The sequence below is a fragment of the Acipenser ruthenus genome, chromosome 3, assembly GCF_902713425.1.
Source record: "Acipenser ruthenus chromosome 3, fAciRut3.2 maternal haplotype, whole genome shotgun sequence".
Classification (NCBI taxonomy): domain Eukaryota; kingdom Metazoa; phylum Chordata; class Actinopteri; order Acipenseriformes; family Acipenseridae; genus Acipenser; species Acipenser ruthenus.
In genome coordinates this window covers 9,659,458-9,684,702 of record NC_081191.1, presented here as the reverse complement: position 1 = coordinate 9,684,702, position 25,245 = coordinate 9,659,458, and the positions used below count along the sequence as shown (strand labels likewise).

The 25,245-nt window shown below is 35.4% G+C and overlaps 3 protein-coding genes and 1 long non-coding RNA gene across 5 annotated transcripts in view; 2 read left to right on the top strand and 2 right to left on the bottom strand.

Annotated features, from left to right (window-relative positions):
- Positions 1 to 389: 389 nt before the first annotated feature.
- On the top strand, positions 390 to 7,982 carry LOC117435327 (transmembrane protein 106B-like). The gene is made up of 8 exons (XM_034058399.3): positions 390 to 513; positions 1,435 to 1,650; positions 2,274 to 2,337; positions 2,440 to 2,599; positions 4,115 to 4,255; positions 4,677 to 4,726; positions 4,847 to 4,900; positions 5,337 to 7,982. The coding sequence occupies exons 2-8, from the start codon at positions 1,443 to 1,445 to the stop codon at positions 5,473 to 5,475; spliced, it is 816 nt and encodes a 271-aa protein (XP_033914290.1). The 5' UTR covers positions 390 to 513; positions 1,435 to 1,442; the 3' UTR covers positions 5,476 to 7,982.
- A 4,748-nt stretch (positions 7,983 to 12,730) lies between these two features.
- On the bottom strand, positions 12,731 to 14,953 carry LOC131709455 (uncharacterized). Its single transcript, XR_009311537.1, has 2 exons — positions 14,511 to 14,953; positions 12,731 to 14,125 (listed from the first exon to the last, which is right to left on the bottom strand). It is a non-coding gene; the product is annotated as an uncharacterized LOC131709455 (long non-coding RNA).
- Positions 14,954 to 15,416: 463 nt separating this feature from the next.
- On the top strand, positions 15,417 to 18,305 carry LOC117435517 (von Willebrand factor D and EGF domain-containing protein-like). 2 transcript variants are annotated; one of them, XM_034058771.3, is made up of 5 exons: positions 15,432 to 15,933; positions 16,620 to 16,715; positions 17,271 to 17,375; positions 17,578 to 17,673; positions 18,000 to 18,305. In XM_034058771.3, the coding sequence occupies exons 1-5, from the start codon at positions 15,699 to 15,701 to the stop codon at positions 18,107 to 18,109; spliced, it is 642 nt and encodes a 213-aa protein (XP_033914662.3). In that variant the 5' UTR covers positions 15,432 to 15,698; the 3' UTR covers positions 18,110 to 18,305. The 2 variants fall into 2 exon arrangements, with proteins under 2 accessions (XP_033914664.3, XP_033914662.3); XM_034058773.3 differs by lacking the exon at positions 17,271 to 17,375 and having other exon boundaries at positions 15,417 to 15,933.
- Positions 18,306 to 21,148: 2,843 nt separating this feature from the next.
- The window catches only part of vwde (von Willebrand factor D and EGF domains), a 30,738-nt gene continuing 26,641 nt past the window's right edge, over positions 21,149 to 25,245 (bottom strand). Inside the window, exons 28-32 of the mRNA XM_034059196.3 lie at positions 25,141 to 25,236; positions 24,845 to 24,940; positions 23,214 to 23,309; positions 22,997 to 23,094; positions 21,149 to 22,464 (exon numbers count right to left, since the gene is read on the bottom strand). Of these exons, the coding sequence (XP_033915087.2) occupies positions 22,444 to 22,464; positions 22,997 to 23,094; positions 23,214 to 23,309; positions 24,845 to 24,940; positions 25,141 to 25,236 (407 nt within the window). The 3' untranslated portion in view covers positions 21,149 to 22,443. The remainder of the gene's footprint in view (positions 22,465 to 22,996; positions 23,095 to 23,213; positions 23,310 to 24,844; positions 24,941 to 25,140; positions 25,237 to 25,245) is intronic.

Genomic DNA, 25,245 nt, shown 5'->3' with positions numbered 1-25,245 from the left:
TTATGTTTTCAATTACAAAATATACAATTTTAATAACGCTTTGGTTAAAATGAATGTTAGGCTACATGTATTACAAAAGTAAGTATCAGGACCCCGCTGAGCTTACTAACAATGTGCCTGCTCCAAGTCAATACATATATATCAAACATTGATGTATATATACCAACAATCATCAATCCATACATAGCGAACATCAATCCATATATATATCAAACATTAATCCATATATATCAAACATTGATGTATATATATATATATATATATATATATATATATATATATATATAATCAAATACCAATCCATATATATCAAACATTGTTGTATATATATCTCAAAGTTGATATATTGCCTGTTTGGCACCCCATAGTTTTAGGGCCATTGGTTTATGGGGTAATATACGTGACGTCATCGCGCACAGTGAGTGCGCATGCTTCTTTGACTGAGCAGGAGAAAGCTAAACAAGCGATTCTTATGAGCAAGACAGGCTTTTGGCAGTGTTACGTAATTGAAAGGTAAGAATTACACCAATACTGTAACGTGAAATATATATATATAAATGCATTCGTGTTTGTTTTACCTACTAGAGCAGTGTTTTCTATTCCTAGTTCCTAGTAATAATATTGATAAAGATGTTTCTCTGGTGTAATGCATACCGTACTGCGCACACACAAGTGTACTGTCACTATGCTTTGGCCGGGGCCTAAAACAATTACTTTTTTTTTTTTTTTTTGTATTTAAACATGTCATGTCTTACATTTTTTTTAAATACAAACTGAAGCAGTTAGCTTTTCCGACATGTTAGTTATTCCGTCTCCCCTGTCATGTCACCGATAATTAGAAGCCAAGTAATGCTTCCATTTGTTCTATTCTGTTACACCTCCATCGTGGTTATTTATTAATTCATGTATTTATTAATGTGTGTATTTATTTATTTGATTTTGTTCAAGATGTACAGCTGCTAACTATCTATGTGGGTAGATTTTGTTGGTCATTTTTAAACGTCGGATTTGCATTATGTCACTGCTGGGTGGAACCGTGCAGGCTCGACAGTATCAGCAGGACTGTTGTAGCTTTAAACTTTAGCCGAGTTGTGTAAAACAATAATAGATGCACTGATTATAAAACAAAAGAAGAATTGGCGTGGCCTTTTTTGTATGTGAATGTGAGAGTATTACAGTAGCTAGGAAAGTATTTATTTATATACTTCAGCTACAATTTAGAAAGATGTGTTAATCATCCAAATATGTATAATCTCTGATGTGAAAACACATTTTCATAACTTCATGTCAACATTAAAATGATATATATATATATATATATATATATATATATATATATATATGCAGCCTGTTCATTTGCTGCACCCTAAACTGAGTGTAAATAACTGGTAGGTCAGCAAAGCATTGACAGTGTTTATCTTGTTCACGTGACAGTTTAAACCATGGGGAAGTCTTTATCTCATTTGCCACTGCTTAACAAAGATGACAGCTGTACAACTCCATCTGACATATCAGACCGGAATGGATTGGCAGATGCTCACGATAAAGATGGAGGACATGGTGATGTGTCTCAATTTCCATATGTAGAATTCACAGGACGGGACAGTGTCACGTGCCAAACATGTCAAGGAACAGGGAGAATACCTAGAGGTAGGTGTGACTTTATACCATTTGTGTTTTGGTTTTTTTTTTTTTTAAATACTGACGATTAAAATAAAGTACAACATGTGGCAGAATGGCTCTCCATTATACAGTACCTCAGATTGTATAGCAAATAAACCTCTTAGACAGGAAGAGTAAATGTTAAATTAACATTAGTTAATTCATAAAAGCTAAAGTTTGTTTTGCTTGATAGCTTTGGAAGTTAGTTGTAAAGCCCTATCACTGGCTGATGACTCAGATTCACAAGTATCATGCAAGCCTTTTGTGTATTACTAATCTAAATGTGGTTTTCACTGTTAAACTTTTCAAAACTTTTAACATGGACTTTTTTTTAATCTAACGTTGAACATCATTAGTCATTATTATTTATTTATATTTATTTTTTGTGAAGAGATTTTATATTGATCTTGAACTAGACATGTTATTACTATCAAGAATCTAAACATGTATAGTTGTTGGCCTCATAACAGAGGGATGTAGCAGGAAAAAAAAAATCACCAGTAACAAGGTCATTGAAATGTTAGTTTAAAAGCAGTCCAATATTGTGTGTTAGCCTGTATTTTATTAAAAGGATGCAGTAGGCTATTTATATACACTTTATTTGAATTTAGGCCAAGAAAATCAGCTTGTTGCATTGATCCCGTACAGTGATCAGAGGCTGAGACCAAGGAGGACGTGAGTACAACTGATTCTCAGTTTGTAGCAAACCACCATTCTGTTGTATTTTGTTCTATCCAGTTAAAAAAGACATCCTTTTTATTGATGTATTCTTTATAGAAAGCTGTACGTGACAGTTGCAGTGATGGTTTGCCTACTTCTTTCGGGACTGGCTGTTTTCTTCTTGTTTCCACGATCTATTGATGTATCCTATGTAGGCATCAAGTCTGCCTACGTCAGTTATAACCAAGATCAGCGTATTATCTATCTCAACATTACAGTAAGAGAAATTCAGTTATGTTGCATTGTGTTTTGTTTAATTGTATATGTGCTGTCAATATTTGATTATTAATGAAAATATTAATGAAAACTGCAGTCATTTTGAATGGCAGGGCATTCTAAGGAGATGGGGGGGGAAACCTCTCCCGAGTTTAGTGAGGTGGAAATATTTTTAGGGCTGGCAGTCTGGAAAGGTCTTTGAAGCTTTGCAAGGCCAAGACAACCTAATTTTTTTTTTTATTCAATCTGTGGCTCATGTTACTGTTTTTGTAATTGTAAACACACAATTTGGGCAGGTAATTCAGCATAAAATGTGCAATATATACTGAGTATTTAAATCCCCACTTTTGGGTGGGAGTGGGGTGGTAACTGGTTTATTTTGAAGTCTTCAATGCTCATTTTTAGTACTATTAGACCAATGCAATGAGTGATGCATTCTGCAGGGATGCCATCAGTGGTACAGTATGCTTTATTCATTTCTTCATAAACCGGTTGAATCTCTATCAACCAGTCAATGAATCACTTATTTGCTTGTCTTTGCCACAGAGACAGAAGTCTGGTAAGGAGATTGTGTTTTTTCCAGTAACATCTCATAAAAATAGCTGTGAATTATGAAAATAGCCATGGATTTTTCCTGGCTCCCAGCTTTTATCTGCATCCCTGTTTATAGATTCACAGTGAGTGTTCAACCATGACTGAAAGCCCACACGGTCCCTGGAAAAAAAGTCTAGGTTGTGGACTGAGCTCTACAAAATTACCCTCAAATTGAAACCTTAAATTCTTGTATCTCAGAGCTATGATTTTGTTAGTTATATTATTCCTGTTAATTATCCTTTTAAAATGTACAATGTTCTGCGTTTATTTATTTATTTATTTATTTATTTCTTAGCAGACGCCCTTATCCAGGGCGACTTACAATTGTTACAAGATATCACATTATTTTTACATACAATTACCCATTTATACAGTTGGGTTTTTACTGGAGCAATCTAGGTAAAGTACCTTGCTCAAGGGTACAACAGCAGTGTCCCCGACCGGGGATTGAACCCATGACCCTCCGGTCAAGAGTCCAGAGCCCTAACCACTACTCCATATTAAATTTCATCTCCATATTAAATTTCAGTGGCATTTAGGTTGTATAGATGAAAGTAGTAAATGGCAAGCCATTGACACCAACTATCGCTGAGAAACATATCAGGCCTGGAGTAAGGAGATTAAAAAACATATGCCTTTTGTCTTGCCTGTAGTTATTGTCAAATCATTCTCTACTTAATTAGGCCTAGGATAAAACGAAGATATGGAGGCTGCATATTTTGACACAGCAGTTTTAATTACAATCATCAGACAGTCTGATATAAGGTTGTTGCACACTATTTCAATATCAACATTTAATTTAGTGAATTCCTTTTTGCTAGCCAGTGGGAATGTCCTATGAGTTTTCACATTCAAGCAAAAAAATATGAATCTTTTCCATGGCCCTAACTGTTTCTTTTCTTTTTTCTTTTTTTTTTATAAGAATACCTTGAACATAACAAACAATAACTACTATTCTGTGGAAGTGGCAAACATCAGTGCGCAAATTCAGTTCTCTAAAACTGTAATTGGAAAATCTCGGTTGAGCAATGCTACTTCAATTGGACCTCTAGACATGAATCAGGTATCATTTGTACTTCTCATAACCTGGTAGGAGTGTTGCATCTAACAACAGTTGTAGAAGCATTTTCTTTCAAAATAACTTTGAAGCTCTTAGTGAGAAATAATGGAAGTAGTTCTGTAAATTCAGGATCCTATGACCTCCGTGTATTGGAGCTTCAGAGTTTACGATTATTGTGCTGTACCAATCATTTCAAGAGAAGTTATATTCTGTTTAAGTAGAATATATATATATATATATATAGTGTTAAAATGGGTTTAAAATCCCTAGGGTCATTTTAGGCCAAACACAGTTCTGTTGCTATTTATTTTATTTGGATTTTTTATTTTTTATTTATTTTTTTTTTTTAAATGAAGTGTTAGGCTTTGATGTACTAAATAAAAATCATTATTTTTTGGGGGTGATTTTTTTTTTTTTTTTTAAGATTGACTACATGGTCCCTACAGTAATTGCTGATGAGATGAGCTACATGTTGTAAGTATCTTTTAAAAAGGTCTGAATTTGGTTTATTTGCATGTCTTAAGTCCTCAGTCAAGTTATGTAGTCCCTATATATATACACTTTTTAATAACTTCTATAATTTTTGTTTTTCAGTGATTATTGCACATTGCCATCCATAAAAGTACATAATATTGTTGTCATGATGCAGTAAGTGGACCTTTTATTTCATACCTTTATTGTTTGAAATTGAAATTTTAAAAATAATCTGTGATTTCTTTGGTGTGTATACAGTTACAAGCATGGTTATGCATTGATGAATTAAGGGGAGAACAAATGTTTTTCCTCCCTGCTCGGCATGGCCTGTCCCCAGAGACTGGGTTATAGCTGAGCTGTATATTTTTTACATAAAATAGACCTAGAGAAGCCTGTCTGCTATTGTGATGAAACTTTGTAAGACCTACATTTTTTTATGATGCTGATGGCTCTAATTGTGAACTTTTAAACATGGTGGATGAAAGTATGTCATTGGGATACATACATGTTTACACAACCATTTGTGGAATATTGTGGAGGGTGTTAGTTTTCAATCGCATTGTTCTATCTCTGTGTCTTAAATTCTTTCTCCCTTTTTTATCTCTAACAGAGTAACAGTGACAACAGCATACTTTGGCCACACTGAGCAAGTTTCTCAGGAAAGGTACCAGTATGTGGATTGTGGAGGAAACACTACTTACCTGCATGGGCATTCCAAGGTTGTAAATGTCCTACAGCCACCAGAATAGAACTGACTTCTACACTGGCTTTTCACAGATGGGGAAGTACATTTTGCAAGGACCCACAAAAGTTTGACTGTTTAGTTCTTAAAAATCACATAGTTGTTCTCGCTGTGTTCACGGCATATCTTCACTAAATTATTATTGTTGTAATGTTTTACAGCGCTGTGTTTTAGATCTTCGTGTGAGATGCCAGTTTAAAGTCCTATCAGGCATAGGTTAAAAGATCTAACAGTCTTCTTTCATTATACCTATGTGTTTGAATCTTCCTTTCCATGGTACCTAAAATATTTATATGCACTTTGTCATATTAAAATACATTTTTTATAATGAATTTGTAGAATACAAAATAATTGACAAACATTTATGCAGCCTAAGCATTTAGTATCCCCTAAACTGTTTCCTCACTTGCAAGGTCTCGATTTTTTTTTTTCTCGCTTAGTAACTTGCCTAGCAAAAAAGAAGTACCGTATTCCTTCAAATTTAAGACACACTTTTTTTAACCATTTTTTATCTTCTAAAAAAATGGCCTGCATCATAAATTCAAGTACAGTATAGTGATACATGTATTAAAATTGCCAACAAAAGATGTGACTGCCCGAGTACACAAAGAGCAACATGACTGACTGGGAGTTGAAGGGTTCCCTAGTAGTTATCCTGCGGAGCGGACGCTCTCCTCCTCCATGTAAACATTGCTGCGTTAAGCAGGTGTAGGCTCCCTGGGCACGCCCCCCAGCCAATCGGGACCTCCCGATCAGCTCGGCTCCGGGCAGCCTTCCTGTTTACCACAGCAGCAACGTTTCATTATTAGGCTCGTTTCTAATCAGACCCCTGTATTTTTCTACTTGCCAAGCAATACCACACTTCACAAAAAGGGAGAAAAACGTGTGCAAGTAATTGCAACTGAAAATGAGAAGCAGCGCATAACTGTAATGCTCCGTGTGTACGAGTAAAAGATGCATTTACAAAGATGCCCCTCGCGTTGAGGGTGGGAAATTTGGGCTGCGTCTTAAATTCAAGGGCGTCTTAAATTTGAAGAAATACGCTAGGTTAACTCTGCATAGTACTGTTTACTGTTATGCTGACTAAAGGAATTGTCAATGGCACTGAAAAGAAAAAAAAACAGCTACTAGTCTTGAATACAAGCTTTGGGGGAAACAATATTACCAGTAATCTGACTGATAACTATACATGATGTGTGTATTGCTGATATTGGCTACATATTACAGCGTTTAATACTATTTTTCATTTCAGAAGTTACAAATTACTTTTTACTATTTTTTTTTTAAATGAGTTTACTGACCAAATTAACAGGTGTTATAAAGTTTTATTCAAATGTAAATTAAGTGTGATGTGTTTTAATGTGAATTATTAGCTTAATTGCCGTGGAAAAATTATGCACTGAAAGTTGTGCTTGAATGAATATTTGAAAGTGTTTACAGTTTAAATTGACACAGTTATTTAACAGTTATTTAAGGGGGTAGGATGGGGATAATTGATTTCTGTACTGAGCACTTGATGGTGATAATCATTCTGGGTAACCACTTGTTTGGTATGCTCCTGCTGTACTGCATATTTATAATTTCAATTGCATGTTTAAATGGCTTTTGGTTTATGTTTTATGCCAAAATACTGGAATTCTCTGTGTAAGAGGGTGTGACTATTACTTTGTGCTGCAATACCTATTTCGGAGTGTGCCAGGAGGCACAAATCAAAATCCTGATTATGATTTAGGTTTCTTAATGTGTGGAATTGTTGTTAACACACTCGTTTTTAGGTTGTATGTTCATGTGTAGTTAATGTTTACGTTTGTACATATTAACACACCACAGCACTGACAGACTTATCAGTGCCCAATTGCTACAAACCTGCATTCATGTAATTGTTAACATAGGTATTTTAGAACTACATTGTGGGGAAGGTGACTATTGTTTTCTAAACATGATGAATTTATCTTATTTTTGTAATGCATATCTCCTTGATATAACACTTTGCCATGTTTGGAAATAGGTACTGTACTGTATGTTGTTGGATAAATGTGAGGTATTAAAAATAAATATAAATTTAGATATATATATATAAATATATAAATTACTACAGCTTGGTGACAAGCCTCTTATATGGGATGCATTACAGTCTAATGACATTTAAATACATCCTACTGTATTTACATTAAAATTCCTAATATTCTATTAAAGAGATTAAGAATAGATGCAGATTATTATTTTAAAAAGAAAACCTTAGCAACACTGGAAAGTTACTTGCATACCACAAGTTGGTGCATCTGGCCTACATGATTTAATAAACAGTTTGCACTACAGTTTAGCATACTAATATGGTTTCCTTCCCTGTGGTGTTGATGCTCTATTTTAGGTACTAGTAGTTCTTGCTATTAACACTAGGTGGAGTGCTGCTACAAGGCTGGGTGTTTATGGTACACTGGCAAAAAAATAAAATCTTTTTTTTATATAAATTCCTATGTGTATTTTGTAAAATAAAAAAATCTGTGTGAAAGATATTTTTCTCTTTCTATTACCCTAAATATACTCCCTTAAACATACCTCAGAAAACTCACATGACTTGGCCAACACTAATCCAATAGTGTGAATCAAACACGATTGAGAGCATGTCAAAAGAACTACAACACAATCATATCATAAATCATTATATAGAGTCTGTGAGTTATAGTAAATGATTGTAAGGAAATTGTGAAATTAAACTTTTGTTCTGTGTGACAATGTGATTTGCATACTGTATATATACACCTAATGCAATTCCAGATGCTTGTTGCATTTCAAAAGATGATGTTTAATAAGATGCATGCACCTATAGAAACACTTCAGCCTCTATTCCAACCATCCTGACTACATCCTAGTAAATGAGAAATTAATCAAAAACACCAATTTATTATGAATTATATTCCTTAAATGTTACCCTACATGTTGGGAAATCTTATTAACAAGTAACTGGGCAAGTTAAAATAAAGGGTCATACACTTGGCATTACAAGATTGTAAGCATTTGACGTGTTAAATTATGGTTGCTAAAATGGAAATAGCGTGGGGAAAAAAAAAAAAAATTACTTTTAAATGTACATCTCAGTAATTTTAACTTGCAGTAGAGTCAGGGAGTGAAGTTCTGAGTTGAACACAAAAACTTATTTTTGAAACGTTTGTATAATTTTAATACTAAGCTTCATTATGGTAGTACTGTGTTTCACATACAGTATACTGTTCCTCATTATCAAAGAATGTTAAGAAAACATTGATGCCTATTATAATGCAAGTGTAGCTTTAGAAATGGAACACATTATAATGTCTCATTGAGAACATGTAATAGTGCCTGAGGTCTCCCAAAGCAGCGTACTGCTGCTGAGCGTATCTTGGTATATTGTTTTTAATGTCTCCACACTAACTTAGACACCACTACAACTTTTTTTTTCTTAGACATACAGATGGATACTAGTGCCACTAAAAGAGCATGCCAAAATGTCCATAAAAAGATTGAAGAAAGAGTCTGTTGAGCAAGACTGAGGGTCCCAATGCCATAAAGATGCCTTCACACTTTCCTCCCCTGCATCGTCCTCTATGATCCTTCCTGGAACCAACATCTGTTAATGTACTTACCACCTCAACTCCTTTTAGGAAATAGTGAGGCAATGAAAAATAGGGCGTCACAAAAATTATCAAATGACCCACCAATACCTACATTTTGTAGTTTATTATGCAGTTTTTTTACTATGCTTCACCACACTTACTGTATCTGCTTTAATGTGCTGCAAATGTGGTTGAACAAACAAAGTCAGCAAACACATTATACAAGAAAATGTCAGAACCCTCATTATCCTAATCAGCATACCTTTTGGTGAGCTAATCATGGGAGGAGAGTAGCTGTGGTCAGCAAAAGCCTCCAATGGCAAATACTGATTTAATGGCTTTACTGTGCTGGCATACTGTGTTGTAAGTGATGTCATCATTATTAACTCATAATAACAGATGTTAGTACGTGTCATAGCTATTAAAAAAAACAAAAAAACATTCATTCTACCACTCAATAACGTCTGATTTTTTTTCTTTCTTTTTTTTTGGTTATGATAGTCTTGTTATGTACTATATATCTTTAATTTATGACAGCACCATTGCAGGGATCAAATTAGACTAAAAGACATGATTATCCAGTCTACTCACATACAGTGCCTTGCGAAAGTATTCGGCCCCCTTGAACTTTGCGACCTCTTGCCACATTTCAGGCTTCAAACATAAAGATATGAAACTGTAATTTTTTGTGAAGAATCAACAACAAGTGGGACACAATCATGAAGTGGAACGAAATTTATTGGATATTTCAAACTTTTTTAACAAATAAAAAACTGAAAAATTGGGCGTGCAAAATTATTCAGCCCCCTTAAGTTAATACTTTGTAGCGCCACCTTTTGCTGCGATTACAGCTGTAAGTCGCTTGGGGTATGTCTCTATCAGTTTTGCACATCGAGAGACTGAAATTTTTGCCCATTCCTCCTTGCAAAACAGCTCGAGCTCAGTGAGGTTGGATGGAGAGCATTTGTGAACAGCAGTTTTCAGTTCTTTCCACAGATTCTCGATTGGATTCAGGTCTGGACTTTGACTTGGCCATTCTAACACCTGGATATGTTTATTTGTGAACCATTCCATTGTAGATTTTGCTTTATGTTTTGGATCATTGTCTTGTTGGAAGACAAATCTCCGTCCCAGTCTCAGGTCTTTTGCAGACTCCATCAGGTTTTCTTCCAGAATGGTCCTGTATTTGGCTCCATCCATCTTCCCATCAATTTTAACCATCTTCCCTGTCCCTGCTGAAGAAAAGCAGGCCCAAACCATGATGCTGCCACCACCATGTTTGACAGTGGGGATGGTGTGTTCAGGGTGATGAGCTGTGTTGCTTTTACGCCAAACATAACGTTTTGCATTGTTGCCAAAAAGTTCGATTTTGGTTTCATCTGACCAGAGCACCTTCTTCCACATGTTTGGTGTGTCTCCCAGGTGGCTTGTGGCAAACTGTAAACGACACTTTTTATGGATATCTTTAAGAAATGGCTTTCTTCTTGCCACTCTTCCATAAAGGCCAGATTTGTGCAGTATACGACTGATTGTTGTCCTATGGACAGAGTCTCCCACCTCAGCTGTAGATCTCTGCAGTTCATCCAGAGTGATCATGGGCCTCTTGGCTGCATCTCTGATCAGTCTTCTCCTTGTATGAGCTGAAAGTTTAGAGGGACGGCCAGGTCTTGGTAGATTTGCAGTGGTCTGATACTCCTTCCATTTCAATATTATCGCTTGCACAGTGCTCCTTGGGATGTTTAAAGCTTGGGAAATCTTTTTGTATCCAAATCCGGCTTTAAACTTCTCCACAACAGTATCTCGGACCTGCCTGGTGTGTTCCTTGTTCTTCATGATGCTCTCTGCGCTTTAAACGGACCTCTGAGACTATCACAGTGCAGGTGCATTTATACGGAGACTTGATTACACACAGGTGGATTCTATTTATCATCATTAGTCATTTAGGTCAACATTGGATCATTCAGAGATCCTCACTGAACTTCTGGAGAGAGTTTGCTGCACTGAAAGTAAAGGGGCTGAATAATTTTGCACGCCCAATTTTTCAGTTTTTTATTTGTTAAAAAAGTTTGAAATATCCAATAAATTTCGTTCCACTTCATGATTGTGTCCCACTTGTTGTTGATTCTTCACAAAAAATTACAGTTTCATATCTTTATGTTTGAAGCCTGAAATGTGGCAAAAGGTCGCAAAGTTCAAGGGGGCCGAATACTTTCGCAAGGCACTGTAAGTAACTATAAAAGTTGCAACTTGTTTAATTCTTTTTAACACACCAAGTGCTGGCTAAGCTCTTTGAATGATATTACAAGCTGTTATTGTATGGTCACATTATTGATAAAGGGTATAGTTGACAGAAATACTTTTTTTTAATTCAGTTTGTAAAGTGTTTATGGAAAGAAGGTATTGTGTATAAAAGGCTGTCCATCTTGAGCTCTGAAATAAGCCAAAGAAAACCTGCTACCGATCTGTCCCATATAATGAATGTGCCTCAGTTGGATTTGTCTGGACCCTAGAAGTCTGCACACAGCAGCTGGCAAATAGTTTAAATGCATGGCTAAGTTACATACCGGCAGCATTTAAAACCAATACATTGTGACAAACCTTTATGGAGTACTTATTTGCTTTGCTGACAATACTTCCCAACTGGAAAACACATTAGTGGAAAAGTAAACATAGGGGTCTCTATTTAAAATAAAAGAATATCACTATTATAAAAATACAATACTGTCTGTAAGGAACTGGTCCTGAATGACCAATAATACTTTCTTTAAAAACAACACTTAGAGAGAGTTTTTTTTTTTTTTTTTTTTTTTTTTTTTTTTTTTTTTTACTTTAGGTTACTCAATACTCTAACAGAATGCCTGTAATGACTCTCTTTTACAAATCGTATAACGGTCAGTCCATGATATTACAATGTTCTGCTGGTGCTGTACTATTCAGAGTACTACTACTAATAATAATAATAATAATAATAATAATAATAATAATAATAGAAAAGCTGCAAAAAGATTTAGAAGTTGTGTTATTGTATTGCATTCCCGTGTGTGTCTGTGAAGATTACATAAAAATAAGCAGAATAAAATGCTTGCTGTTCTTCTGCCCCAAATTAATACATAATCAAGGTGATTACTGCAAGTGCTGAAATGAAATGGGGTTTGAAAAATTGCAACCCAAAGCTTAAAGATATTATTCCAACCCTTAGGGACGCTTTATGTGTAGATACTCATGCACTTAGAGATGAATCGTAACGTGCAGTTTTTTTTTTATGCACAAAGTTAGGGACAAGGTTGGTTCCCATTGCATTTCAAATAAATGCATGAAACAGAGACCCATCCTGTTTTGTAAGGCATAGAGAAGATGCTATGGCGATGTTGTAAGGTTTTGGCTGCATCTAAACTTATTTTTATAAACTTAAGTGTTATCCCTTGTATACTGAAGACCAACTGAGGAAATCTAAAACTATTTACAGTTGAGTGGTAATGTAGACTGAAGGAAACATAGTTTTACATATTAATTCAGTAATGGTTAGGTCCATTGGTTTTTATAGGAAATTGATTTTCCTCAATGTGATTTCTCTTCCTGTGTGGACCTTTTTCTGATGGGATTTCATGCTGCAAACATCTGGTATCTGTCATCTCTGAGCTTCATATAAAGGAAACCAGTTCACTTACCTATAAACAAATGTGTTTTATTAAATGTCAGCACACTGAAAAGCAATTAGATTTTCCCTAAAGACAAAGTAAATTCTATAGAGTTTTTGTGGCAGACATACTGCAGCTAAGAAAACTTCTAAAAAAATAGTATTGCAAACATTTATTTAAAATCAAAATAGTACACAATATTGTTTCACTGTGAAAGGAAACTACTGTACATTCCCCTTTTAGTAATCATCTTTTTGCTGTACCGGTAACTTGCCAGTCTTAGTTTGCTGCCATGGTAAAAGACACTAACTTTTTGATCCTAGAATCCTTCTGATATACAGTTAGGACTCATATAAACCTGTTCATACAAACTTGAATTTATGTAGTACATACTTAAAACATATTACGGAAATCATATTCATTTATTTGAATAAAGACAGAATGTTCTCAGATAATATTGTTTTTAGCTACATCTATGTTTTGTTAACACAGTGAATTCTGCTTTTGTCAGCTAGAAATACATTGACCTCAGTGGCCTTCAGTGACCCTTGAATACAAGCAGACCAGGTTTCTAAATGTTGCTAACAAAAGGTGCCAAATGTGCAAAAAAGTTAAAAATGCCAGGGTTGTAAACTGTCTGTCATCCACCTACAGGACAGGCGAATCATTAAAGCCCCAATTGTGGCAATAAAATACGAGTTTAGAACTGCATTCAGAATAGCCAGGCAAAGACTGGTTGAGATTAATCATCTTACTGTTTTGAAAAAAGAACATTGAATTCACAGAGGTTGGGCAGGGCTGCTCTGAATGTTTAGATAAACGTTGTAACAAAATAATTAAATTAAATAGTTATGTGCTGCTACTAAATGGACACACGTGTGTTAAGTTAAAATCTCTTCATTGCAGCCCTAGTCACATAATTTACTGCCATCATATAGAAAGTTAAAATGTTTACATGTTAGAGATAACGGTAATACAAATAATAATAATAATAATAATAATAATAATAATAATAATAATAATAATAATAATAATAATATCTTTATGCTCCCAGGGCATACATTTAGGGGTTGATTTGATCAAACTATACTCTGTCCGGATAATAGAATCGCAAAATAATTACATTTATACAGTCTAGAACAAAAGACAGGTAGGGGAGGGTTGTATTTTTTTTTATAAAATTCTAAATGACAGAGATACATTTTACACAAGAGAAGCCTTGTAAAATTTTAGAACTGAATGTTAGAAACAGAATCATTTACCAGCTGAGGTAACAAAGAAAAACAAAAGCGAATAGATTCTTCCGTATAGAATTGGTTTCCATCACATGGGACAAACAGTGCACTTGGAAGGGATAAGCCTTTACAGGTCAAACGGTCACCTCCTGTTCTCAGTTCTTTTCTTCCATTGGTTCCATTAGAAGCACCTTGGAATGCAATACATGTATACAGTAGTAAGATTTACAAGATGAAAATCAATCAAATGATCCCTGTTAGTTGAATGCTTAACATTATATCCTGAATGCACTGTACTGCAACTGTAAAAGTATTCTGCTGATTCTTTTTAAAGTTTGGTCTGGTAGAGAAGTTATACAGCTGGATTATTTTAACGTAGTATCATGACATCATCTCTGACATTATTACCAGATGGAACATCATGTCTTTCATTAAAGATTTTATATAGTGCATGCTCTAAATTCTGAAATGTTTCATCCCTTATTTTCCAGTCCAAATGCACTGGTCAGATATTAATAATGGAATATCCATGTGCTTGCCTGTTAGTATATATAAGAAAAGTAATTTTATGCTTACCATATGATTTTTTAAAGATAAAACTGCACTAGATAAGGATACACTAGTTAAAAAAGAATGTGTCTTTAGAATACCGAATAAAAGGCTGAGTAGTCTAAGAAAATAAATCCTCACTGCTGAAGTTCAACAGATCAAAACAGTGTGCTGTTGAACAACAGCACCACTTAGAATCTTGTTCAGCCAATCTGAGTGCTCTGTAAATCCAAGCCATTTTGAAATGTCCAGTTTGAATGTTGCTGCAACCCACGTTCCAATACTGAGGACAGAACAGCAACAGTTCCTGATGTCAAGCCAATCGTGTAACAATGGCTGTTACTAAGCTACTTAGGGGAGGCTCAGCCTGGACTTGTGAGACTGCCGGCCATCTGGGTCTGCTGATGGGTGACGAATTGAACCCACACGATTTTCCTCCCTCATCCACAGGAGTGCAAAGACCAATATGCCCTGTGGACCCCCAGCTGACATCAGCCACTAATGCAAACCACGTGTGCATGACTCTCCCTGCACTTGAAGAAGTGGCGCTTTTACTAGGTGAACTACTGGGGAAATATTGCTTATATTCAACCGCTGAACCTAAAGCAGGCTGGTTTTTAAAGTCAACTAGTACGGATGTTTTTAGAGTACAACATTGTGTTATAATTTAATGAGTTACAAAACAAGTATTATAAACAATGAATCTATTCAAAAGCTTAAAAAGTAAAAAAAAAAAAAAACTGGCTGTAAAATATAATAGTAAGAGATTTTGGGGCTTCTTAATGTTATTGTAATTATTTTCTTCAGAAATGAAAAAGAAACGTCTACCGTGAGGTTACAAAGCAAATAAGGAATATTATACTATTACATTTTAATTAATTCAGTACATTTTAAATATATGTTTTTGGAGGATAATGATAATGAAGACCAAAAGCTTTTCTTTCACTATTAGAAACACATTTAGAGACCTAATACAAATAATTGATTTTAAACAATTTAAACAAATGTTTAACTTTCTCTTTATTAAAGTTCTCTGCCCATGCATTATTCATTTGACCTCTCATTTTCCTCTATTGTCTCAACCTACTAAACCTGAAGCAATTCACTTTTAACCAATTGGAGCCTTCGGGGAATAAGCTTGAAAAAAACTTTCAGTGGAACAGCAGTAGTTGAACTCCAGTTTTTATCCAGCCCTCAGTCGACAGCCTAAAGAAGATGGAAGTGTCTCACAGCTGCTTGAAATCAGGAAGGATCTGGCTGATTTTGGCTTCTTTAGCCTTATTCCTGGTTATCTGTGATGCAAGATCGAAGGCTTCCAGAGGAGTAGCGGTTCCTTTTGTCTTTGATCCGAAGGCATTTTGTGACCCTCCATGTCAGCATGCAGGGCTCTGCATCAGGAACAGCACCTGCTTCTGCTCCAAGGGCTATGAGGGGGACCTATGCCAATATGGTAATTTTACATTTCATTATTTTACTTAAGTTATGCCTGTTATTCCCTCTAGAATGTTCTTGGCACATTTTCATTCTTCTATTAAAATTATTTAAATGACCTATGTCTTATGTTTTGATCAATCTTAAAGTATGTCTTTAATTGAAATTTAAAACTTGAAATGTTTCTGCTAAGTACATAATACAGATGAGATGCATTCAAGATAAAGAAAATCACCTCTGATAAATTATATCTATATATATATATTTTTTTTTAGGAATTTGTCTTTATCTATTTCCGCATGCAGTGCCTTTCCTTGCTTTGACTGGCACATCCCTTATAAACATATTGTGTAATAAAGCATAGTAAAAGCATTGGTAAGCATTGTAAAGCCCAGAGGGGTACTGTATAGTAAAGCATATGGTAAATGCATAGTATAAGTAAACTTTTCTAAGGGATAGTTGACAGTTATTCAGTGTTAGCAGAGTTATATATTATTACATGTGAACAGTAGGCTGGTATAGGGTTTAATTACCATATTTTTTAATTTGCATGATTGAAAAAATGAGGTTAACCTAATCATTTTTCCAGCTTATAATGGGTCCTACTCTTCTATTGTTTTGTATTATCAATATAGTGCTGAATTTAAAAGTATTAATTAAAACATAATCAATTAAATAACTAATGTATTGGCTATTGTTTTGTAGCTAACTGTTATCCAAAGTGTAAAAATGGGGGAGAGTGTCTGAGGCCTGGAAAATGCAGATGTCTACCGGGATATGGAGGAAAATACTGTCATAAAGGTAGAGAGAGAGAGAGAGCGAGAGAGAGAGAGAGAGCGAGAGAGAGCGAGAGAGAGCGAGAGAGAATGAGTGGTTTTTAACCCCACCAAAAGTCTTTGTTGGGTAATGCTTTCTTAGTAGGATCAACTGAATATGCTTGAGAGGTCTCCTTTTTAGGTAGGAAGTGGAAAATGATGGGAAAGAAAGTTCCTTTTACAATTCAGCTCAGCCTCAGAAAAAATTAAAAAATACCACTCATGAACAAAACAGTGGAAATAATTTATGAGATTTTGATTCCCAGCTGTTCATAGCATAACTTCATTACAGTCTTATTGTTATTCAGTAAAAAAACAAAACAAAAAATAAACACGTTTACAACAAGTGTTGTTGTTGTTGACCTTTACAAGAACCTAATAAATGATAGAAACTGTTTGTGCATTCTTGATTCTAATGCAGTGTACATTTGTCTAAAGATTTACAATGAGGTGGCAAACGAATGCCAAAGAAGAATGTTCTCACTGAGAGCTTCAAGAGAGGGTGCTGCTGCAATACTGTGCCTTTATGTTTGTTTTACAGTCTCTTGTGAGGGCGGGTGTTGGAATGGTGGTGAATGCATCTCTGTGAACAGCATTGTGAAGTGTCTTTGTCCCTCTAGCTGGACAGGCTCAAAATGTCAAGATGGTAAAGGTCCTACTGTTTACATTTAATTAGCATGCATGTGAAATCAAATCCTTTAGTGCTGCAATTGTCCATCTGGACTAGTGAAAGCCTTTTTTCTTGGCAAGGCCTTTCTTACTGAAAGCTTAGTGTCAGTGAGTTTATTTCTGATGAGACTCTAGTAAGCCTGTCAAAGATTAAACAGCGACGCCTCATTTGTTCCCAGCAATCTGTCCTCAGGGATGCAGAAATGGTGGAAGTTGTGTTGCACCTGGTATCTGTAGCTGTCCAGAAGGATGGGTGGGAGGAGCGTGTCATAAAGGTAAAATACTGTAGATAAGAATGTATATGAAAACAGAACATACAGTTTGGGTAGACTATACACCTGTAATGTATTTTTAATAGACCAAAAGTAGAACTGGTAGACTACTGTTTCATGGGAAATGTTCAATATCCATGGGAAATGCCTAAGCATTTTTTTTTAATTATCATTTGTTTCCTTTCAAGAAATTTAACTAGTCAGCTAAATTCCATATACAGTACCATTCAGATTATCTGTAGTATGACTCTTACTTAGACTGGCTAGAGATTATTCTCAGCAATTCAGTATGGGGAGAAAATAATCATATAAACATTTTTTTTTCCCAGCTATTTGCCGACATCCTTGTCTAAATGGAGGAAAGTGTGTTGCTCCAAATGTCTGTAGGTGCCGTGGCCCTTATTCTGGAGTGCAGTGCAGAGAGAAGGAGGTACACTGAACACTTTCTGGGAAGGCTGAAGCTGTCCAAGCATTTCAACAAAGCATTTGTTTGGAATAGTAAATATAAGGAAGACATACCGATTGGATAGACGTAGAAGAAAAGCATTGTTTATTAAACTGAATTGTATCACAGTGTTTTTGTTAGTCATTCATTTCCTAATTGTAACCTTGCTGAATTTTTAAATAAAAAATAAAAAACATTGTTTGTGTTTAAGTGTTTTTTTAACTATATATAAAACATGTAATATACACATGTTCAATATAACAGTTTTTGTGAAGTCTTCAGTTTTAATAACATCAGTGTCTTTTATTTACAAAAAAAACCCAAAATAAATAAATTACTTACCAATTAAAATTGCGAATAGGTCCCAGTATCCAATGGTAACACAACCTAAGCATGCATCTCAGTGTACGGTTTCTATGGATACCGCTACAGTATATGATTAGTGTGTTTCCATGTGTGGTGTACTGAGAAACTGGGGGTTGCATGCCTTGTACCAAGGGGAAATGATTAATGTAAAAAGGGTTAGTTTCACTGAAAGAAAGATTAATCAGATATATAAAAAGCTACCTAAATTCATACCACATTGTGGCAGTGTGGCTGGGTCGCTGTCCCTGTGAGGAGGCGCAGGTAAGTGGACTGACGACCCCCCCCCCCCCCCCCCCCCCCCCTCCAACCTGCCCACAAGAATCCACAGGGAAAAAGATGGGCATGAGGGGGGGAGGTGGCAGATTGCGCACATGAGGGGAGGAATGTGGAAGTGTGGCCCTGCCGGTGCAAATATTGGGTGGCAGGGAGGGGGTTAAATTCCTCCCTGTCAAAACACGTGGGAATGTGCCACCAGTGTATAAAAAGGGTGATGACAGGTGTTAGTTATTGTTGGTGTTAGTGGTGAAGGTGTGTGTTGCTGTGCTGTGCTGCTGTATGTTCGTAAGTTTGTGTAGACCTTTTGTTTTGGCCCTTGTGCCTTTTTGTTTGTTAAAGTGTTTTGTGTGTTGTTTTTGTGATTATTAAAGTGCACATTAGCACGTAAACCTGCAGCTTCTGCCTCTGGGTCACCTTCCTGCCAGTACCAGCCTTGACTGTGATGCTGCCCTACCACACACATATGCAAAATAATGTGTATAACTTGAATTATACTTGTGCTGTATTTATATTTGAGTTTGGAATCATGCAAGGGTCCAGTAAAATAACCCATTATAATGACTCCCTGTGGGATTTTTATGGAGAAAGTCAGTTTACTATATCTATATGTAAGTGGCTACATGTCAGAAACTGCTGGTGGCTGCAGTTCCTGTGAAACTAAAAGAAAAACTTGTTTATTGAAATCAGCTGAACATTATCTCATTCTAAAGCTAAAGAGATCTAGATTTTTGGGAGATGGAAGAAGGATGCATTCTATAAATAACAACCACATTACATCTCCACCACCACATATACTGTAGCATAAACTATCTGTCAGGCAGCAACAGTATACCAAACTCCCAGATTATGCCATTTTATTTATGCTAAAACATAAATTATTCTGTGTTCTTCTATATAGCTACAGCATGTTTGTTTAAACAAGGACGTTAGTTACGTATAGCATGTAAGATTACTGTACTCCATCTCCTTGCTGTATGTGATTTCCATTGCTATTTTTGGAGGATGAACCATTCATATTAAAGGCACAGGATTGTTTTATCTCAATGTACTCTCCTTCCAAGAATAATATACACCAATAATATAGTACTCCGATGTATGCAGCATACAAGCAGACATGTCAGGCAGGCTTTCACATCTTCAGCAAACAGAGTAAAGGATGATGGGACCATGTCAGGATGGATTCAGACCAGTCAGACCTATCCCAAACAGGCAAACCAAATGATAAGGGCAGAATTGCATTATGTATTCTTTGGTGCATTTAATAGGGAAGACGAGGAAACCAGAAAAAGCAAAACCCAATTCCCAAAGCCTTTTCCAGCCTCCTGCTTCTACCTGTTATTTCCTTCATATGAAACATACATTGTAGAACCATACAATAATTTGACAGTATGAGCCGTGACAACAGCGATAAAGAAACACATCATTAAGCATTGAGCCTTTGTTTTTAAAGTTTAGAAAACAAAGAATAGGTTGAGGAACACATAAGATCAGAATTACAGGTTGAATCTCAGTTGTCTCAGACCCAGAATAAGGACATAGACATTATGAAGTTAATGCCTATTTAATGCCTATTTAAATTCCACTAAACACTTAAGTCACTTAATACATAATAATTGTGATTATAATACACACAATGCCAGTCATACTGTGTTTACTGCCTATATTATGTAAATGTTGCATTTTTAATTCAATGTCATGTGATAAAGTATGGGGAGGGGGGGGGGGGGGTACTGCATAGTTTATACCATTTAAGGTGAGGTGGGCATGGTAATAACTGGGGAAAAGGAAAATGTAGTCTTGATCGTTTGAATAGGGAGAGCAAGACTACATTTCCCAGAATGCCTGTGATCAGAGAAAAGCCAGGTAACTGAAACACAGAGTTCTTAATAAGACACATCTGTCTGTAATCAAGCTGACAGGTATGTGAAGACGGGGTTACAATACATGGGTTGTCTGTGTTAAGGCTGAGACTTGTTTATAGACCCAGTGACTACTGTTGTTTGAAACATTGGAATATACCTATTAAATGTATTTCTTCTTTGTTCGTTGTAACGTCGTTCTGTTAAATCAGTAAACAGCTTAGCTGTCTGGTTGATAGCTACGGGTTATTTAAAGTTTAGTTAGTGCTCCCACCCACAGTTTTGGGTTGTTTGTTTTATTTTGCTTTTGTTTTATGGCCAACCTTCTGCGAAAGAGTGCCATTAGAAAAATAAACACGCTGTGTACATGTTTACATGAACGACTGTGTCAAAGATCAAAGTCACAGTGAGAAAACACACTGTCACAGTCATTTAATAAACACACCTCTGTATACTGCATGTAGAAGAACATGCTAGAGGGTAGAAGAAACAAAAACTATTCAGCATTTGAATCTGAAATAAGAAAAGAACCTAAATAGACGCTGTTTATTTAAAATATACATGATTTACAATTCAGTGGATACATTTAAAAAAAAAAAGTCCCTTACAGTTATTGCAATTACACAACATATTACAAATACAAAATGTGGTATCCATGAATCAAGTATAAAAAAACAATTACAATGGGTTTGTTTTAGTCAATATTTAAATACATATATACACGTTTTACATAGCAACTTTTAAGTATTAATTTGTGATCGTTTACAATCAAATTAGGCATACATTGAATGTCCTAGCTGATTGGAGGGTCACACTGACTTATTCATGTTGAACCCTGTAAGAATGGTCTCAAAAAATATGCCTGTGCCATACGTTTCATTTCTTTTTCTGGGAAGAACATGGTATAATGTTCCAAATGGGATCATTTGAAAGGGTTTACATAAAATGACAGTATAAGAAAATGGCCTAATAGTAGTACTAAATATATGAAAGAAATGCTGACAGACAAATTAAATAATGTACAGGTCAGAGTAAGATCAGCAGGCATATATTCAAACAAATTGTATGGGGTGATAATTCTTTCTGCCCTGATAAAATTAAAACTGGGAAGGTTCTGGCATTTCTAACCATTTTATAAATGTTTCCCAATCAATTAAAGAATGTATTGAAATGTATATCTAATGTATAGGTAATCCTGTCACAAATATTCAATGTGCTGTAATTTGGTCAACAGATTTGGTCACAGGATTTTTCAGCTGTAGTATTCATTTTTTTTAGAATACCAGTACAGAGTATTTTCCTAGAAAAGTTCATTACTGAATGCATATGTACAGTCTGTGTCATCTTACTGTCAGATATTACATTGCTAAAAACTAAAACAGAAATACTATCAAATAAAAGCGCTATAGACAAAACACGAGTGCACATTAAAAGAAGCCTATAGAAACTGTCAGTTATAAAATATATATACTTGAAACCCACACACTTCATGGCCTGAAACCACACATGGTAACATTCTCAGCAGGGATTTGTATTTCCCATCGTCCTCACGAATGAATAATCATTTAGGAGTACACTACAGATGCTGTACCATGAGGTAGTGAGAACAAGACATACAAAAGGAATACAAAGGAAAAAAGTCCCTCAGATACCGTAAATGGTTTCTAAAATTAAAGAAAAAAAAAACAACTAAATAAATAGTTCAGATATGCTCTTAACATGGAGGTCATATAAAGCAGTGCCAAAAAATCTGAAAGTATGCCCTTTTCACTGGCAATTGTTATGTGTATATTATTTATGGTGGCCGCATTAGGTACTAAATCCCATTTATCCAAGCTGAGCTTGTACCTGCAAAAACATTAAGAAAAAAAAATGATGATGGCATTAAAACTTCACGAGTTATCTAATGCATGCAGAATCTTGTGAAGTTTGTTGCTGCTTTCCAAAAGTGCATACAGTGTTTGGAATTAATTATTTCTTGAAAAAAACAGTGGACAATTAAACCTCAACATAAATACATGCAACTAATCATTTTAATGCTTTTGTATATTTCAACTTCAGTTAATTCCCCCTTAACAGCACACTGTGTTGTAACACATTATGCATGAGACAATCTGGCACACTTGGCTGTTAAGGGGTTAATATTTTCAGAAAAATAATTAGTCATAAATTTGAACAGTTTTGAGTGATTAATTATGTGGACTAATGACTTTAACCCCCCCCCCCAAAAAAAAAACAAAACAAGAATGCAAACTGTTTTTGAGTATACATGTATGTAACGGTTTTAGGACACTCCCTTTTAACCTAAACAAGATGGACCAAATTTCCATTATTATACTTTGCAGAATTTATTTGAACATGCAACTAATCGGTCACCAACCTTTTTCCCACATGTATCTCCAGTGTATCCTGGGCGACAAACACACTTGTTTGGAAGCACACATCTGCCACCATACAGACATCTCTGCTTACAGAGGGCTGGGAAGAAGAAGAAGGATATTTAAAACTTTTGTCTTTACGGTAAAGTAGTGTGATCTTAAAAATCCAAAAATAAACAACAAATAAGGTTTATTTATTATTGAATATACAAGGCTTACGTGTGTGGCACTGCAACCCTTCCCATCCAGCAAGACAGTGACAAGTATTGGGTCCCACACATTCGCCTCCATTTTTACATTTCTGTAGGCAGACAGCTGGATATATAGAAACAAAAAAGCATCATTTCAGAAACTGAGTCACAATTGAGACTGCAATATGGCAGCCACTACGGTAGGTCAGTGGTCAAGGTCACTAGTCGATGAAACACTTAAGATGGGAGGTGCCCACCTAATGACCCCTGCTAAGTGCCCCACCCAGACCATTACAGGTGGGTGCCATGCTGAGGTGCTAGGGAGGCCACACTAAAGCAACCACTACACTTCAGACATCAACACCAGGCCAATAGGAAATCCACATTACCTGGATGCTCATACAGTACATCGAAGCTACGTCTTGGTTGGTTCCCACCACTATTTTTTTATCTTGTCGAAAGCCGAGTCCAAAATTAGCATGAAGTAAATAACTGTTACTGTCATGTAACAAATCTAACAGTGTCAGAAAGTACATGGAATAATTACATTTAAAATCATAACAATTTCCTCAGACTTTCTTCTTCTTTTTTTGTGTTGTGTTGGAACTACTGCACACCCTGTTGTATGTTATTGCTTATATCAAAGGTGCGCAACCAAACTTTTATCACGGGTCGCTTATCCAGAAAACTAGTTTAACCTAATGTATATAGCGGGCTAAAGAATAATCAGAGTTTAACCCTTAGCTGCAATAATATATATATCTATATATATATATATATATATATATATATATATATATATATATATATATATATATATATAGGCAATTTCCCTTAGAATTACTGTTAATTTTATTTTGTACTGCACGATACACAACACAAACAAAAATATACAAAATATACAAAACAATTAAAAACAAAGCATTACTATCGTACTGTTATACCATATACACACGCATTGCACAGGTAATACAAAGGAAATTAAATATCTACTTGCTGAAGTGTTTTTTATTTTAGCAGACGAGTTGTTCAGTTGTAGCACGTAGCAATGTAGCACAAGTCACAGGGCAGTGACATCACTTCCCTAGCAACAAGCCTCCTATGTTGGGAATGGGTTCTTGTATTTAATGTATTATGCATTTTTTTTAACTGTATGTCATGTATTATGCATTTCTCTGTATTTAAAGTATTATGGATTTTCTTGTTGTTACTGCATCTTGTAAAGCGCTTTGTGATGGTGGTCCACTGTGAAAGGTGTTATATAAAATAAAGATTGACTGATTGATTGATTGAATGCAGTGGGTTTGTGCATTTAAGAAAGGAGAGGAAGACTCATGAAATTAGTTGGAGACAAGCTGATGAGAAGCAATTACCCTCTGCAGTATGAATTAAAATGGTGTGCTGCTTTTTATGCGAAAAATGTGAAAAAGCAAGTCAACAAAATAAAAAAATATATATTTACGATAAATTCATAAGTGAAATGTAACTAATACACTGTCGGGGCTCTGTCAGACGATATACGGGCTGCGGGTTGTGTGTCTCTGGCATATATATATATATATATATATATATATATATATATATATATATATATATATATATACACTCTAAGAAGCAAGCTTAAGGAGAAATGTAAGAGAATTAATAAAGAAAACTTACGGATGTTACACCTTTTCCCCCTCCATCCAGAAGAGCACGAACAGACATTAGGACCCACACACTTCCCCCCATTCATACACAGTGGATCACAAACACCTAAATAAAGATACACATGCAATAAAAAAAAAGAATGCATTAAACAAATACTTTTAAGTTGCTTTGATGCATTATTTGCAACACTTTAGGATTTTTTGGTACCTGGATATCCAGGAGACATTAGCTCTCTTAACATAGGAAGTGTGTTTAGTTTTTCATTTTTCTATTTTGTAGACTGAATAAAATAATAAAGCTCTTACTTTTTTGACATTTCTTTCCAGTGTAGCCATCTGGGCAGGAACACACATTGTTGCGCATACAATGGCCGCCATTCTTACATGGTGGACTGCAAACAGCTTAAAAAA

Coding starts and splice junctions, on each gene's coding strand:
- LOC117435327 (XM_034058399.3), top strand. CDS start 1,443: ATGGGGAAGTCTTTATCTCATTTGCCACTGCTTAACAAAGATGACAGC. Junction 2,338..2,439: donor AGGCTGAGACCAAGGAGGAC/GTGAGTACAACT, acceptor TATTCTTTATAG/AAAGCTGTACGTGACAGTTG. Junction 4,901..5,336: donor AATATTGTTGTCATGATGCA/GTAAGTGGACCT, acceptor TATCTCTAACAG/AGTAACAGTGACAACAGCAT.
- LOC117435517 (XM_034058771.3), top strand. CDS start 15,699: ATGGAAGTGTCTCACAGCTGCTTGAAATCAGGAAGGATCTGGCTGATT. Junction 15,934..16,619: donor GGGGGACCTATGCCAATATG/GTAATTTTACAT, acceptor ATTGTTTTGTAG/CTAACTGTTATCCAAAGTGT. Junction 17,376..17,577: donor AGGCTCAAAATGTCAAGATG/GTAAAGGTCCTA, acceptor ATTTGTTCCCAG/CAATCTGTCCTCAGGGATGC.